This window comes from Rhinichthys klamathensis, unplaced genomic scaffold (genome assembly GCF_029890125.1).
Source record: "Rhinichthys klamathensis goyatoka isolate OS25496 unplaced genomic scaffold, OSU_Roscu_1.1 h1tg000611l_1, whole genome shotgun sequence".
NCBI lineage: Eukaryota > Metazoa > Chordata > Actinopteri > Cypriniformes > Leuciscidae > Rhinichthys > Rhinichthys klamathensis.
The window spans coordinates 765,365-782,500 of NW_026607064.1; the positions used below are offsets into that span (position 1 = coordinate 765,365).

The 17,136-nt window shown below is 41.4% G+C and overlaps 1 protein-coding gene across 1 annotated transcript in view; it reads left to right on the forward strand.

Moving 5' to 3' along the window:
• Positions 1–17,136, forward strand: part of vaspa (vasodilator stimulated phosphoprotein a) — a 41,596-nt gene that overhangs the window by 4,394 nt on the left and 20,066 nt on the right. The window contains exon 2 of the mRNA XM_056240766.1: positions 14,025–14,101. Coding sequence (XP_056096741.1) covers positions 14,025–14,101 — 77 coding nt within the window. The remainder of the gene's footprint in view (positions 1–14,024; positions 14,102–17,136) is intronic.

The following is a 17,136-nucleotide window of genomic DNA, read 5'->3' on the forward strand; positions in this document are numbered from 1 at the left end:
GCTGATTCCGTCCAGCCCAGAGCCTGAATTCTCACCCAGCCTCCCTCTCCCACCTCCTCCCATCTGCCTCTCTACCTTTCCTCCACCACTGCCTGGCAACCCCTCTGCTCCTGTATCCACCCTTGAGGAGGTGGAGTCGCCGAGGATCTGCCTGCCACCAACGCCTTCAGGGTCGGTGGATCCCCAGTCTCTGCCTCCAACCTCCTCAACCAGGACTCTTCCTCGGCCCTTCATCCCATCTGTTCCACCGTGGCTCTTACCTCCCTCAGCTCCACCATGGCTCCCTCGTCCCCCCGGATTCACTTTTGTCCCTCATCGGCCTTCCCTCACCTATGGACTCCTCTCCTCTGGCTACGCCTCGTCCCTTCGTTCCCCCGGCTCTGTTGGACTCCTCACTCCCCTCAGTTCCCCTTTGGTCCTCACTCCCTCTGTCTCCACCGTGTCCTTCTGTGTCCCTGTCTACACTTCAGTCGCCTGAGCCTTCGGTGTCACCATGTCCCTCCAGTCCCTCAGCATCACCCGGTCTTGTCTGCTCTACGGCTCAACCCTGGTCTCCTCTCCCACCTGCTCCACATCTGCCAGTCGGCCCCCTGGAGTCTTCTGCCCTGCCCCCTCCATGGCTCCTCCCTCCGTCGTCTCCGCCCTGGCCGCCTGCACTGCCTGATCCGCCCTGGTCCCTCTCTCCCTCTGCTGTTGGTCCTTCTACGGTGCGAGGACGCGACTACCGGAAGGGGGGGCGTAATGTCACAGTCTGTCTTGTCTCCGCCTCTTCACTACACTTCCCAGCATCCCTCATGTTTTCGCACCTGCCTGTCATCATCGTTGTCACCTGTAAGTAGTTAATCACCTTCATTTCTGTCACCTGGTTTCTGTTCATTAGTGTCTGTATTTAGTTCCTTCCTGTACAGTCTGTCCTTGTCAGTTGTTAGTTGTAATCAACGTGTCTGTTATCCTTCCCGTCATCCTGCCTGTCTGCATGTTTGTACCTGTGATTTATATTACTACATTTACATTTACATTTACATTTATGCATTTGGCAGACGCTTTTATCCAAAGCGACTTACATCGCATTTCAAGGTACACATTTTACATTCTTTTCAGTTCTTGCATTCCCAGGGAATCGAACCCATGACCTTGGCGTTGCAAGCGCCAACGCTCTACTGTTTGAGCTACAGGACAGCCTGGACTAAAAATGTCTGATTTGGAGCCTTTTGACTTTTAGTCTTCTTCAACCCACACCACACCGTTACAGTTACATTGTATCATTCTTTAAACCATAGAACGTTACATTGTATCATTCGTCCAATATTATGGAACGTTACATTGTATTATTCTTCCAACATTATAGAACGTTACATTGTATCTGTTGGAGCCATTATTTTGAATTGTATTTTTTGTTCGTGACACTAGAGGGCGTATGAGTATTTTGAGTATATTTAAGTAAGGTGATAATGAGTTACAGGTGCGCTGATGGAAGGTCAACAAACTTTTTGACCGTGCCGTGTTGAGAGTTGGATTGAAAGACTGTGCTCATGCCTAACAGTATGTTTTGAATCAGATATTTTGATTTAGTATTTATTTTCGTTCTTTTTGTTGTTTGCAATTTACCAAATGGACAATAAATGGATTTGGTTTATCCGAAACTTATTCTGAAGGCATGGACAATATTTATTTTATTCAAGACAAAGGCACGCGTCAGAAACAGACTAAAGAAACCATCTGCGTCCCTACATTAAGTCAAAAAAGTTTGACCGAAGGAGCCTGAATGAGCCTTGTATCGACATCGACTGGAACAGATCGAATTGGACGACTACAGGAAAAGTCAGCGGATCTGAAGTCGGATGATGCTCATTCATGACAGTTTTGTTGGATTATTTTTTGTGGATTATTATTATTGCGTGGGATTGAACGCCGCGGATTTCGAAGGACTACAAGCCCGCACGTGCTAAACGAAGAGAATACAGAGCACACGAACAGCAAAGGCTTCAGCGTTTGTGGAACTGAGGTATGAAAGCGCTTTCACTTGAACTTGAGTCAAATGACTATATATAAAACAGTGTGCACACATACAAACAAAGACAAATCCAATGCGCATTGGTGGTAAAAAAAAAAAAAAAAAAAAAAAGAGGGGTTTGTGAAACGAAGAACGGAACTGTTTGTGAAATGCTTAATTGTTTTTGTTAATGTTTACACTTTAAGTTGATGTTTATGATGTAAAATATGCAGTTAGTAAAGGTTTAAAAATGGCGGATGAAAGTGAGTTTCCTGGTTCTGAAATTGAGCAAGATGGGGCTCAGACGCAGAAAGCAGAGGATGAAAATGTTGAATTGTCTGTACGAAAACGAGAGGTTAAGCTTACTGCAAAAGGGTTATTGGCAAAACTCGATATTTTACAGAAACAAAGAAAGTCAAAATTTGACAAAGCATCCCAACTAAAAAAGACAATACAAGAGTTAATGGGTAATAGAGAATATGAAAATGAGGTCAAAGGTATGTTTGAAAAGTTTGAAACACAATGCAAAGAAGCAAAAGAAGTACACAAATCTTTGATTGCTTTATTGCCTGATGAAGAGAAAGACCGGCATGAAACATGGTTCAAAGCAAAAATGTTATGGGTTGTGGAATTCAGCACTGTGGTATATAATTGGTGTGAGAAGCTACAGGAGGAATGTGATCATGCTGCAAGCGAAATTGAACCCAAGGATAGCATTTCAAATGTTGAAACACGGGTTAGTGGTCGCACTTCTCACAAGAGCAACCGCCACAGTTCACGCTCCAGCAAATCTAATGCCTCTGTGCAACTGGTATGCATTCAACTTGAAGCAGAAAAAGCCGCTCTTGTCGCTCAAGCAGAGTCTTTAAAAGCTAAGCATGGTATTGAGCAACAGTTGGAAATGTTACAGAAGCGTAAGGAACGAACAGATATTGATGCAAAAATCGCCGCATCCAATGCAAAGATATCTGTGCTCAGGACTTATGAACTACGAGCAAACAGCATCGCATCAGATGGGATGGAATCCTATGTCAACAAACAGGCAAAACAAGCAACTGCATCTCTTCAGCCAGATGTTGAGAGACAGTCAAGGACTATATTGCAAAGCAGCATAGGTGCTACCTCACAACCAACATCATCTCATTTACAGCAACCTGCATCTTCAAGACCCAGAATAGCCACTTCAGTAGATGATAGAAGGTCTGATTTCACACAGAGTATGTTTCAAAAACATCAAGAAATAACGGAGTTGTTAGTACAGCAGCAAAAGTCTCAACAGTTACCACCACGTGATATTCCAGTGTTTGAAGGGGATCCATTGCAATTCAGTTTGTTCACTAAAGCTTTTAAACACTGTGTGGAGGAAAAAACGAATAACAAAGGTGATTGCTTGTATTTCCTTGAAAGATACACAAGAGGGCGCCCAAGAGAAATTGTTCGAAGCTGTATGAATATGGCACCGGAACGAGGTTATGATACAGCTAAAACTATGCTTAAACGGCAGTTTGGAGAAGATTATTTTGTTTCTGCTGCATATATGGAGAAGGTGCTTGGATGGCCCATGATCAGGTATGAAGATACCACAGCTCTTCAAGATTATGCACTCTTTTTACGTGGGTGTTGCAATGCTATGGCAGATCTACAGTATATGCAAGAACTGGACATGCCAACAAACATGAGAGCAGTAATTCTAAAGCTTCCATTTAAACTCAGAGAAAAATGGAGAACAGCTGCATGTGATATCATGGAAAGACAGAAAAGAAGAGCCCAATTTAGTGATGTTGTCAACTTCGTTGAATACCAAGTTAAAATCATTTCTGATCCAATATTTGGGTCTATTCAACATGTAGAGATGAGAACAACTGGTAAACCGAAGGATGTCTACAAATGGAAGTCACAATTCCAGTCAAAGCCAAAGTTAAAAGGGGATAGTTTTGCTACCAATGTTACCAATGTTAACAAACCCATTGTTGGTGAAATCCAAAGGGTAAATGCTGAACATCCAAGCAGGCAATTCAAGAGTAACTCCACTTGTTTGTTTTGTTCACAAGGTCATTCTTTGGAGCAATGTAAAGAGTTTGAGAAGAAGAAACATAGGGAAAAGGTAAACTTTATAAAGGAAAAAGCTGTCTGTTTTGGTTGCTTGCATGTTGGACACATGAGCAAAGAATGTAAAAGGCGCTTAACTTGCAAAGTGTGCAACCAGAAACATCCCAGTGTTCTTCACATTTATTTGAAGGAGTTCAAAGTTGATAAAGCTGTCAACACAAACCATGAACAGAATGTAGAACCAACTATCAACAATACACTTGTATCTGCCCAAACGTGTGGTCATATTGGGGCCGGGAGTAGCAGTGGTATCTTACCTATCCTTCCAGTCCAAGTAAAGTCTGCAAGGGGCAACAAAATTGTTCAAACCTACGCGTTTCTGGACACAGGCAGTACCTCTACCTTTTGTTCAGAAAGTTTAATGAGGAAGCTGCACCTGAATGGACGAAAGACAAATATTTGTTTGCTTACCATGAGTCCCAAAACAACAGTCTCAAGCTATGTGGTGAACAACTTGGAGATTTCAAGTCTTGATGGTAATACATTTTATGAATTGCCAGAAGTGTACACACAGAAACAAATGCCCGTAAACCAAGCCAACATGGTAAATCGGGAAGACCTAACTAAATGGCCATATCTTGATGGTATTCAAATTCCGCACATTCAGGCTGAAGTGGAGTTATTGATAGGTACCAACGCCTCCAAATTACTCGAACCGTGGGAAGTAGTAAATAGTCAGGGAGATGGTCCCTATGCCATACGTACCCTATTGGGGTGGGTCGTCAATGGTTCTCTAGGCAGTTATCAAAATGAACAACATACTGCTAGAGTAAACAGGATCTCTGTTGAAACATTGGAGTTGCTATTGGAAAAGCAATACCAGCATGATTTCAATGAAAAAGTGTCAGAGGACAAAGAAGAAATGTCCAGAGAGGAGGTAAAGTTCATGGAAATCATGGAGAAATCTGTGAGCTTCAAGGATGGACATTATAGTTTGAAACTGCCTTTCAAAAACAAAGATGTTATAATGTCTAACAATCTTAACATTGCCAAACAGCGCCTTGTGGGGATAAAAAGAAAGTTTGAAAAGAATGTTAAGTTTCAACAAGAATATACAGACTTTGTCAACGATATGGTTATCCAAGGCTATGCTGAGAAAGTGCCAGAGCATCAATTGGATAGATCTGACGGTAAAGTTTGGTACATTCCACATCATGGTGTGTACCACCCTCGTAAAGGCAAGTTACGTGTGGTATTTGACTGTGGAGCAAAATACCAAGGCACATCTTTAAACGATCAACTACTGCAAGGCCCAAACCTCACAAGCTCTTTAATTGGAGTTCTTCTGAGGTTCAGACAAGAACTTGTTGCTTTCATGACTGATATTAAAGCAATGTTTTACCAGGTCAAAGTGGCAGAAGAAGGCAAAGACTTTCTTCGCTTCTTGTGGTGGCCAGGTGGAGATGTTACACAGGATGTTGCTGTCTTCCGAATGACTGTTCATATTTTTGGAGCAGTTTCATCCCCAAGTTGTGCGTGTTTCGCTCTGAGAAGAACTGCAAAAGACAATCAACACTGCTTTAAAGAAGAGGTAATTGACACTGTGTATAATAACTTCTACATGGATGATTGCTTAAGAAGCTTATCTACAGAGTATGAAGCAATCCAGGTGGTCAAAGACCTGACCACGCTATGTCAAAAGGGAGGCTTCCATCTAACACAATGGGTCAGTAACAGCCGTAAGGTCTTACAGTCCATTACAGAAAAAGATAGATCCAAGAATCTAACTGAGCTCAACTTGGATCGAGACCAACTACCAGTAGAAAGGGCCTTAGGACTTCAATGGTGCGTACAGACTGACACCTTCAATTTCAGAACTGTTTGCAAAGAAAGAATGCCAACTAGACGTGGAATATTGTCAGTGATCAGTTCAGTGTATGATCCTTTAGGATATCTTGCACCACTGACACTTCCAGTCAAACTCATCCTCCAGGAGTTGTGCAGAACAAACTATAACTGGGATGATGAGATTCCCAAAGTTCTTGAACAAAGGTGGGTTAAATGGATTTCTGACTTGGATCAGTTAAGTACTTTTAATGTTGACAGATGTTTGAAACCATGTGATTTTGGACAGCCGGTTAGTGCCCAACTACACCATTTTTCAGACGCCAGTGGAACTGGATATGGATCTGTGACCTACTTGAGGCTACAGAATTGTAACAATGCTGTTCATGTTTCCTTTTTGCTTGGCAAAGCCAGGGTGGCACCTCTAAAACCAGTTACCATTCCGCGTTTGGAGCTGACCGCTGCAGTCCTAGCAATTCGCATTGACAAAATGCTCCGAGAAGAACTTCAGCTTCAACTGGAAAATTCTTGTTTTTGGACTGATAGCACATCAGTCCTGAAGTATATAAGAAATGAAAACAAGAGATTCCGTACCTTCGTGGCAAATAGGATTTCTGTCATCAGAGAAGCTTCAAATGTGACACAGTGGAGGTATATTCATACTTCACAAAACCCTGCAGATGATGCTTCCAGGGGAATGACTGTACAACAGCTAACAACCAATAAAAGATGGTTAAATGGACCTAAGTTTCTAAGAGAACCAGTTTCAAAATGGTCAAATGACAACATTGAGTCAAACATTGTTGATGATGATCCAGAACTAAAGAAAGAGCTCTCTACAAATGTTGTAAACATTGAAGACACCAATAATGCAACCCATAGGCTGATCAATTACTTTTCTGATTGGAAAAGACTCAAGACTGCAGTTGCATGGATGCTGAAAGTAAAGAAAGTTCTACTTGAAGTAAGTCGTCGAAGAAAACAGTTGACGACAACTTTAAATGATTCCAATGTGTTGGAAAAGAGGTTGCAACAAACCAAAGCTTCATATGGAGGAAAATCCTTGTCTTCAGACGACCTTGCGGAGGCGAAAAGGCTATTATCCAGTTCTGTCAATGGGAAAGATTCAGCGTAGAAATTTCATCACTGAAATCTGGAAGATCTGAAATCAGAAAAGACAGTTCTATTCACAAGTTAAGCCCCATTTTAGAAGATGGATTGCTGAGAATCGGTGGCAGGTTATGCAAAGCTGCTATGCCTGAAGAAAAGAAACATCCAGTTATTTTATCTAAAGACCAGCATATTTCCAAGCTGATTCTTAGGCATATTCATGTACAGAGTGGCCATAGTGGAAGAAATCATATGCTGTCTATATTAAGAGAAAAATACTGGATTACTCAAGCCAATGCGACAGCCAGAAAAATTCTTTCAAGCTGTACTTTCTGCAAACGAAACAAAGGTAAGCTAGGTGAGCAAAAAATGTCAGACTTACCCGAAGAAAGAATAACTGCAGATCTACCTCCATTTTCAAATGTAGGAGTGGATTACTTTGGCCCAATTGATGTAAAAAGAGGTCGAACTTCTGTGAAACGCTATGGCGTAATTTTTACATGCATGGCCAGTAGGGCAGTCCATTTGGAGGTGGCATACTCATTGGACACTGATTCTTGCATAAATGCATTGCGACGATTCATATGCAGAAGAGGACAAGTATGTCAAATGAGGTCTGACAATGGAACAAATTTTACTAGCTCAGAAAAAGAATTGAAAAGGGCACTGGCGGAGTTTAATCAAAATAAAATCACCAAGGTTTTAGCACACAAAGGAATTAAATGGAGTTTTAATGCACCCACAGCCTCACATCATGGTGGTGCATGGGAACGCATCATCAGAATGATAAGAAAGGTGTTGTCCTCCGTTTTGAATCAACAAACGCTGGATGATGAAGGATTACACACTGTTCTGTGTGAAGCTGAGGCAATTCTCAATAATCGACCCATCACTAAAGTGTCCGAAGATCCAAATGATCTTGAAGCACTTACCCCCAATCATCTGCTTACAATGAAGAGAAACCCAACCTATCCTCCTGGTCTTTTTGAGAAATCAGATCAGTATGTAAAAAGAAGATGGAAACAAGTACAATACCTTTCAGATCTTTTTTGGAAAAGATGGATAAAAGAGTACTTGCCATTGCTACAAGAAAGGCAAAAATGGACAAAAGAGAGACGTAATCTTATGCCGGGTGATATTGTACTCATTGCAGATTCTACAGCCCCACGCAATTCTTGGACTCTTGGAAGAGTACTAGAGACTTTCCCAGATAAAAGGAGTTTAGTTAGATCTGTACGAGTTCAAACCAAAACAAACACAATAGTAAGACCAGTAACAAAACTTTGTCTTTTATTAGAAATGTGATAAAGGGAAGGTTTAAATGCATGATATATATATATACATTTAAAAAAATGTACCTATGTATAATGATTTGTTTGATGGCTCCTTATGTAAATATATGATTTTGAATTGTTTATGCCCCATGTCATTAACAGTTCAGGGGCCGGTATGTTGGAGCCATTATTTTGAATTGTATTTTTTGTTCGTGACACTAGAGGGCGTATGAGTATTTTGAGTATATTTAAGTAAGGTGATAATGAGTTACAGGTGCGCTGATGGAAGGTCAACAAACTTTTTGACCGTGCCGTGTTGAGAGTTGGATTGAAAGACTGTGCTCATGCCTAACAGTATGTTTTGAATCAGATATTTTGATTTAGTATTTATTTTCGTTCTTTTTGTTGTTTGCAATTTACCAAATGGACAATAAATGGATTTGGTTTATCCGAAACTTATTCTGAAGGCATGGACAATATTTATTTTATTCAAGACAAAGGCACGCGTCAGAAACAGACTAAAGAAACCATCTGCGTCCCTACAGTATCATTCTTCCAACATTATAGAACGTTACACTGTATCATTCTTCCAACATTATAGAACGTTACATTGTATCATTCTTCCAACATTATAGAACGTCACATTGTATCATTCTTTCAACATTATAGAACGTTACACTGTATCATTCTTCCAACATTATAGAACGTCACATTGTATCATTCTTCCAACATTATGGAACGTTACATTGTATCATTCTTCCAACATTATGGAACGTCACATTGTATCATTCTTCCAACAATATAGAACGTCACATTGTATCATTCTTCAACCATTATAGAACGTTACATTGTATCATTCTTCCAACATAATAGAACGTCACATTGTATCATTCTTCAAACATTATAGAACGTTACATTGTATCATTCTTCCAACATTATAGAACGTCACATTGTATCATTCTTCCAACATTATGGAACGTCACATTGTATCATTCTTCCAACATTATAGAACGTTACATTGTATCATTCTTCCAACATTATAGAACGTCACATTGTATCATTCTTCCAACATTATAGAACGTCACATTGTATCATTCTTCCAACATTATAGAACGTCACATTGTATCATTCTTCCAACATTATAGAACGTCACATTGTATCATTCTTCCAACATTATAGAACGTCACATTGTATCATTCTTCAAACATTATAGAACGTCACATTGTATCATTCTTCCAACATTATGGAACAATCTGTTACATTTAAAAAACGCCAGATGAATATCCAACTGAAAACATTCCATGAACGCTGTATAAATAATGTTTTGAGACGATTATTAAACACCAGATAACTGAACGAATGTTACTGCAGCAGCGTTTGTTCATAACTCTGAGTAACTGATACGCAGGTGTTCATGTGTTGAAGTGTTCATGTGTTCAGGTGTTCATGTGTTCATGTGTTGAAGTGTTCATGTGTTCAGGTGTTCATGTGTTCAGGTGTTCAGGTGTTCAGGTGTTCATGTGTTCATGTGTTCATGTGTTCATGTGTTCATGTGTTCATGTGTTGAAGTGTTCATGTGTTCAGGTGTTCATGTGTTCAGGTGTTCATGTGTTGAAGTGTTCATGTGTTCATGTGTTCAGGTGTTCATGTGTTGAAGTGTTCATGTGTTCAGGTGTTCATGTGTTCATGTGTTGAAGTGTTCATGTGTTCAGGTGTTCATGTGTTCATGTGTTCAGGTGTTCATGTGTTCATGTGTTCAGGTGTTCATGTGTTCATGTGTTCATGTGTTGAAGTGTTCATGTGTTCAGGTGTTCATGTGTTCATGTGTTCAGGTGTTCATGTGTTCATGTGTTGAAGTGTTCATGTGTTCAGGTGTTCATGTGTTCAGGTGTTCATGTGTTCAAGTGTTCAAGTGTTCAAGTGTTCATGTGTTCATGTGTTCATGTGTTGAAGTGTTCATGTGTTCATGTGTTGAAGTGTTCATGTGTTCATGTGTTCATGTGTTCATGTGTTCATGTGTTCATGTGTTGAAGTGTTCAGGTGTTCATGTGTTCATGTGTTGAAGTGTTCATGTGTTCAGATGTTCATGTGTTCATGTGTTCAGGTGTTCATGTGTTCATGTGTTCATGTGTTGAAGTGTTCATGTGTTCATGTGTTCATGTGTTGAAGTGTTCATGTGTTCATGTGTTCAGGTGTTCATGTGTTCATGTGTTGAAGTGTTCATGTGTTCAGGTGTTCATGTGTTCATGTGTTCATGTGTTCATGTGTTGAAGTGTTCATGTGTTCAGGTGTTCAGGTGTTCATGTGTTGAAGTGTTCATGTGTTCAGGTGTTCATGTGTTCATGTGTTCATGTGTTCATGTGTTGAAGTGTTCATGTGTTGAAGTGTTCATGTGTTGAAGTGTTCATGTGTTGAAGTGTTCATGTGTTGAAGTGTTCATGTGTTGAAGTGTTCATGTGTTGAAGTGTTCATGTGTTCATGTGTTCATGTGTTCATGTGTTTATGTGTTGAAGTGTTCATGTGATCATGTGTTGAAGTGTTCATGTGATCATGTGTTGAAGTGTTCATGTGTTCAGGTGTTCATGTGTTCATGTGTTCATGTGTTGAAGTGTTCATGTGTTCAGGTGTTCATGTGTTCACATACCTGCGGCGGGCCCGAGGCTGAGGTCCGGCTCCGTCCACTGCCATCCTCCACACAGCGCCTGCTTCCTCTTCACCAGGAACGAGCGTGGCATCCTCGAGCTCCTCTGATGAAGTCCACTCTACGGTGTCTGGAGAGAGAATCTCAGAGCGGAGGATTTCCATATCTCTGGAGAGAGGACACACCTGTGCGTGCGCGCGCTGCTTTAACTGCTGCTCCGCTGGTTTGCATGCCAGGTAGAGAGAATCTGGTCTCCTCATTTAACTGGACCTGCCATGCAAATGGAGCCGCGCGGCTGAAGGGCTCGGCGCTCTAACAGGAGCCGCGCACTAGGAAAATCATGCTTTTATTTCACGTTCCACTTGATTGTCTGTCGGGTTTATGTCACCCAAACTGGGACAAAGGCAATTCAAATCGGCTTCTTTACTGTTGAGTGTCTGTTAACCTGCCGGTGGACGAGCCTGAAAGCCTTTAGTTGGGACAGGTGTGCTTTTCTTCAGACTCCTCAAAAGCTTTTCCATCAGTTATCTGTCAGTGCAACTGTGCCGAGATCAGCAGCTCGCCGTCATTACACTGGCAATGGAAATCCACTCCAATTAAAATAAAACTTAAACTGGTCATTTTCATTTAACTTCTTATACTAAAATAACTCAAACTCAATTAGGAATGAAAAAACAATAATAATATTTTGTTTATTTATATAGTGCCTTTCAAGACCTCAAGGTCGCTTTAAAAGAAATTATAAAATTAATACTAAAATAACTCAAACTGAAATAAAAATTAATAAAAAATACAAATAAACACCCCCAAAAAATAATAATATTTTGTTTATTTATATAGTGCCTTTCAAGACCTCAAGGTTGCTTTAAAAGAAATTATAAAATTAATACTAAAATAACTCAAACTGAAATAAAAATTAATAAAAAATACAAATAAACACCCCCAAAAATAATACTTTTTTATTTATTTATATAGCACATTTCAAGACCTCAAGGTCACTTTACGAAAATTAATAAAAGTAATTAAAATGAATGAAAATGTAACTAATTCAAAATATTAATAAAAACTATAACGAAAGTGCTTTATTAACATTACTGGCCATTTTTAAAGCATTTATTAGTGTTATTTGAAACATTTACTAATACATTTCTAAAATCACATTTTGTATGTGTTAATAATCAATAGACCTGAGTTGACATGATTTTACTATGAAGAGCTGTATTTTTATGAACTAGATGAATAAACACTAATATCAGGGTTTCTGCGGCTCTTAAACCAGAGGAAAGTCTCACGTTTACAGTCATGCCGTTAAACCTTGCATGCATGACAAAAATCATTTTTAATTTCTTCCTCAGTAGTTTTGTTTCCAATTCAAATATCTAAACATCTTTAAATCAAGAAACATTTACTTGAGATAGAAATGCAAAAATCTTGAAAAGCTGAACAAAGATTATGCTTTTGCCAATACAACTCATGGTGTTTCTCCTCTGACATTTATTCCTTTAATTTCCTTTAATTGGTCTTAAAGGGTCTTTAAAAAGTCTTAAATTGATCCTCATATTGTTTATGCTGGTTAGTGTCGATGTATATGAGTGACAGTATAATAACTGCATTGCACAGGATATTCGCGGTTATTATGCAAACTGTCGTAAAGTCTGTATTAGAAGAAACTCGAGGTGAATCTGAACATCATCTGTGTTTACTGGATGCTGATGAACACTAGAGTACACACACACACACACACACACACACACACACACACACACACACACACACACACACACTCACTCACTGGCTGTATAAAGCAGTCATGAGAAACAGTCCTCACACACACACACACACACACACACACACTGATTTGCATGTGTCTTTGAGCGCTGACCTGCTCAGACATGAAGAAGAACGCGTGTTTGACTGTTAAATGTCTCTGTTTGTGATGTCGACCACACCCGCGGACACACACTCCACATCTCTTTATTAATCACTGCTGTACTGTCAGCTGCACTGTATGAGCCTGTGTGTGTGTGTGTGTGTGACTCTAACAGCAGGACTCATTTGGATAGGGTTAAGGTTACACTAGAGGTACAGTGAACCAAACAAACACCAGGACTAGTTTTGAATTTTCGACTGGTAAAACACATGGAAGTGCTTAAATAACAGCGTCTGACCGATGCGTGATCCTGCAGATTTAATAACGCGAGATTGTGAAACACACACAGCTTTTAGATGTCATGCACTTTCGTGTGTTTGTTTTCCATGTGTTTGTTTAAATGCAAAGAGCAAATGAAAGGATAATCATCTTTGCATTCATTCTAACGCTTTTAGAACTTTAGACTGATGACATCACTCCGTTCTCAGATCAGTGCTGTGATGTCACAGTATGCAAATGAGCCGAGCGCAAGGACACGCCCACAGCCGTTCCAGTGTGTTTCTGCCTGCTGTATTTACAGTAATTCCAGTGCTGCTCCTTTTACACATATACATGTATTTATATAGAAATAATTCATTTCCCGGATCAGTTTATCTGTTCTGTAAGAAATAGTATTTTTATATAATTCATCAAAGTTACTAAGACAAGACCGGGTATTGTTCAAAATTCATGCATAACTTTGATGAAATGTTTTGATCCACTTAATATGCTGACTATAGTATATACACACACACACACACACACACACAAACACCGAACCTCCATAGAGTTCAGCAAAGAGTTCACTTGAGTCGAACACCATCACAATCTAGTGTTCATAAGAAGACTTGAGCAACATTCATTCGGCGTGATCGACAGCTGATCATTCATGCGCTATACACTCACACAGAGTAAAACTGCATGTATTGATCACTCGAGTGTCAATCATCTCACACAGCATCTGTCAATCATCTCACACAACATCTGTCAATCATCTCACACAGCATCTGTCAATCATCTCAGGTGTGTGTGTTTCACACGCGAGACATGCAGAAGTTCAGGAGCAGAATTGAAGCTCTTTATTTAATTAGTCGTCCGTGTGTGTGTGTTAGTCGTCCGTGTGTGTGTGTGTGTGTGTGTGTGTGTGTGTGTTTCCCCTCAGATCTCAGTCAGTGTGTGATTTGTTTCCCTCTCTGAAAGCAGGAAACTGATGACAGTTCAGCGGATGTTCTTCAGTCTCTCGGCAGCGGCGCGCGAGATCGATCTCCATCGATAATGAGGTGAGTTAATAACTTTAATTTGATAAATCATCAGACTGTGTTTAGTGTAAGTGTGAGCTGTTCTCATCAGCTGAACGGTTTATGGACTACAGAGGAAACGCGTTTATTTTAAGCACCGTCGCGTTTAATGTTCCTGACTCGCTGAATCTCTTCTAAACTTTCGTTTTTTTATTGAAGAGATTCGTTCGGTTCAGATCAGCATCGTTCAGTTCTGTTCGGTTCAGTTCTGTTCGGTTCGGTTCAATTCTGTTCGGTTATGAACTTACACTGATGGGACAGAAATATAAACATGTATTTTAGTGCCTCCTCGCTAATATATTTGTATTAAGAACATTTTGATAACTGTTATCAAACATTATTTCTGAACGTTCTGTGAAAATGTTCAAAACTGAAACAAGTAGCAACATTTTAAAAGCGTTTGAGGAACGTCCAACTGAATGTTTCTGGTAAAATCGCTCTATGAACGGTGTATTAAATATGTTTTTGTTCTAACGGGTTGAGAACATTATTATTAAAGACCTGACCGCTTTGAATGAACGTGTTATTAATGCTCCTGGAAGACCGTTTGTTCACTTTGAGAGAATCTTGCCAGAACGTTCCCTGTTCCTTCGAATGATCGTTAATTGTGTTTGTTTAAGCGTTTGAATCGTGAGAGTTTATTTCCGGCTTGATCTCATAGGTGAGGAAGTGCAGCTCTCTCTCTCTCTCTCTCTCTCTCTCTCTCTCTCTCTCTCTCTCTCTCTCTCTCTCTCTCTCACGCACACTCACTCTAACACACACACACACACTCTCTCTCTCTCTCCCTCTCTCTCTCTCACGCACACTCACTCTAACACACACACACACACACACACACACACACTCTCTCTCTCTCTCTCTCTCTCTCTCTCTCTCTCTCTCTCTCTCTCTCTCTCTCTCTCTCTCTCTCTCACACACACACACACACACACACATATGCTCGGTCACTCTCTCTCTCTCTCACGCACAATCACACTAACACACACACACACACACACACACACACACACTCGCTCTCTCTCACACACACACACACTTGCTCACACACTCTCTCACGCACACACACACACACACACTTGCTCACACACTCTCTCACGCACACACACACACACACACACACACACACACACTTGCTCACACACTCTCTCACGCACACACACACACACACACACACACACTTGCTCACACACTCTCTCACGCACACACACACACACACACACACACTTGCTCACTCTCTCTCTCACGCACACTCACACTAACATACACACACACACACTCGCTCACTCCCTCACTCTCTCTCTCACAAACACACACACTTGCTCACACACTCTCTCACGCACACACACGCACACACACACACACACACACACACACACACTTGCTCACTCAGGGGAAATCGTATAGGAATCGCTGATGCTTGTATGATCGCGGCTTGCAGTGTGTGAGAGAGGAATTAAGAGATGAGCCGAGTGTGTTACTGGCATCTCCTGATAACTCTCTCTCACACACACACACACACACACACACACACACACACACACACACACACACACACACACACACACACACACACACACACACACACACACACACACTGATCTCTGATGATTATTATAGGCCACCCTGACAACATTCATTTACATCCACTTAATAAATGATCCGAGGCAGAGCTCGATGTTTCCAGGAGACACTGTGAAACAGAAGCAACATGAGTATTCAGTTTCTCTTCAGTGTGATTGTGTGTGTGTGTGTGTACTTGTGTGTGTGTGTGTGTGTTCTCATCTGAGCCACATGTCAATAACACCTCGAACCCTCGATTGAGCTGCACTTCTCTTCTTCTGCTTCCTCTTGTCGTCTCTTATTGCTCTCACATCCGCTTATGAACACATTTAGAGTGACTGTGCGCTTCATAACACACACACACACACACACACACACACACACACACACACACTGACCCCGAAACACCAGCGGGACTTCTAAAGTTGAGAAAATAGTTTTCAAAGCCGTTCCGTAAAAGAACCATTTTGTGGTTCCCCAGTGACCGGTCCTGTAGAAGAGCGCGTTCTCCTCGTTAGAGAACAGTGGTGTGTGTGTAGAGCAGTGGTGTGTGTGTAGAGCAGTGGTGTGTGTGTAGAGCAGTGGTGTGTGTGTAGAGCAGTGGTGTGTGTGTAGAGCAGTGGTGTGTGTGTGTAGAGCAGTGGTGTGTGTAGAGCAGTGGTGTGTGTGTAGAGCAGTGGTGTGTGTGTAGAGCAGTGGTGTGTGTGTAGAGCAGTGGTGTGTGTGTAGAGCAGTGGTGTGTGTGTTGAGCAGTGGTGTGTGTGTTGAGCAGTGGTGTGTGTGTGTAGAGCAGTGGTGTGTGTGTTGAGCAGTGGTGTGTGTGTTGAGCAGTGGTGTGTGTGTAGAGAGCAGTGGTGTGTGTGTAGAGCAGTGGTGTGTGTGTAGAGCAGTGGTGTGTGTGTAGAGCAGTGGTGTGTGTGTAGAGCAGTGGTGTGTGTGTAGAGAGCAGTGGTGTGTGTGTAGAGCAGTGGTGTGTGTGTAGAGCAGTGGTGTGTGTGTAGAGCAGTGGTGTGTGTGTAGAGCAGTGGTGTGTGTGTAGAGAGCAGTGGTGTGTGTGTAGAGCAGTGGTGTGTGTGTAGAGAGCAGTGGTGTGTGTGTAGAGCAGTGGTGTGTGTGTAGAGCAGTGGTGTGTGTGTAGAGCAGTGGTGTGTGTGTAGAGCAGTGGTGTGTGTGTAGAGAGCAGTGGTGTGTGTGTAGAGCAGTGGTGTGTGTGTAGAGAGCAGTGGTGTGTGTGTAGAGCAGTGGTGTGTGTGTAGAGCAGTGGTGTGTGTGTAGAGCAGTGGTGTGTGTGTAGAGCAGTGGTGTGTGTGTAGAGAGCAGTGGTGTGTGTGTAGAGCAGTGGTGTGTGTGTAGAGAGCAGTGGTGTGTGTGTGTAGAGCAGTGGTGTGTGTGTAGAGCAGTGGTGTGTGTGTGTAGAGCAGTGGTGTGTGTGTAGAGCAGTGGTGTGTGTGTGTAGA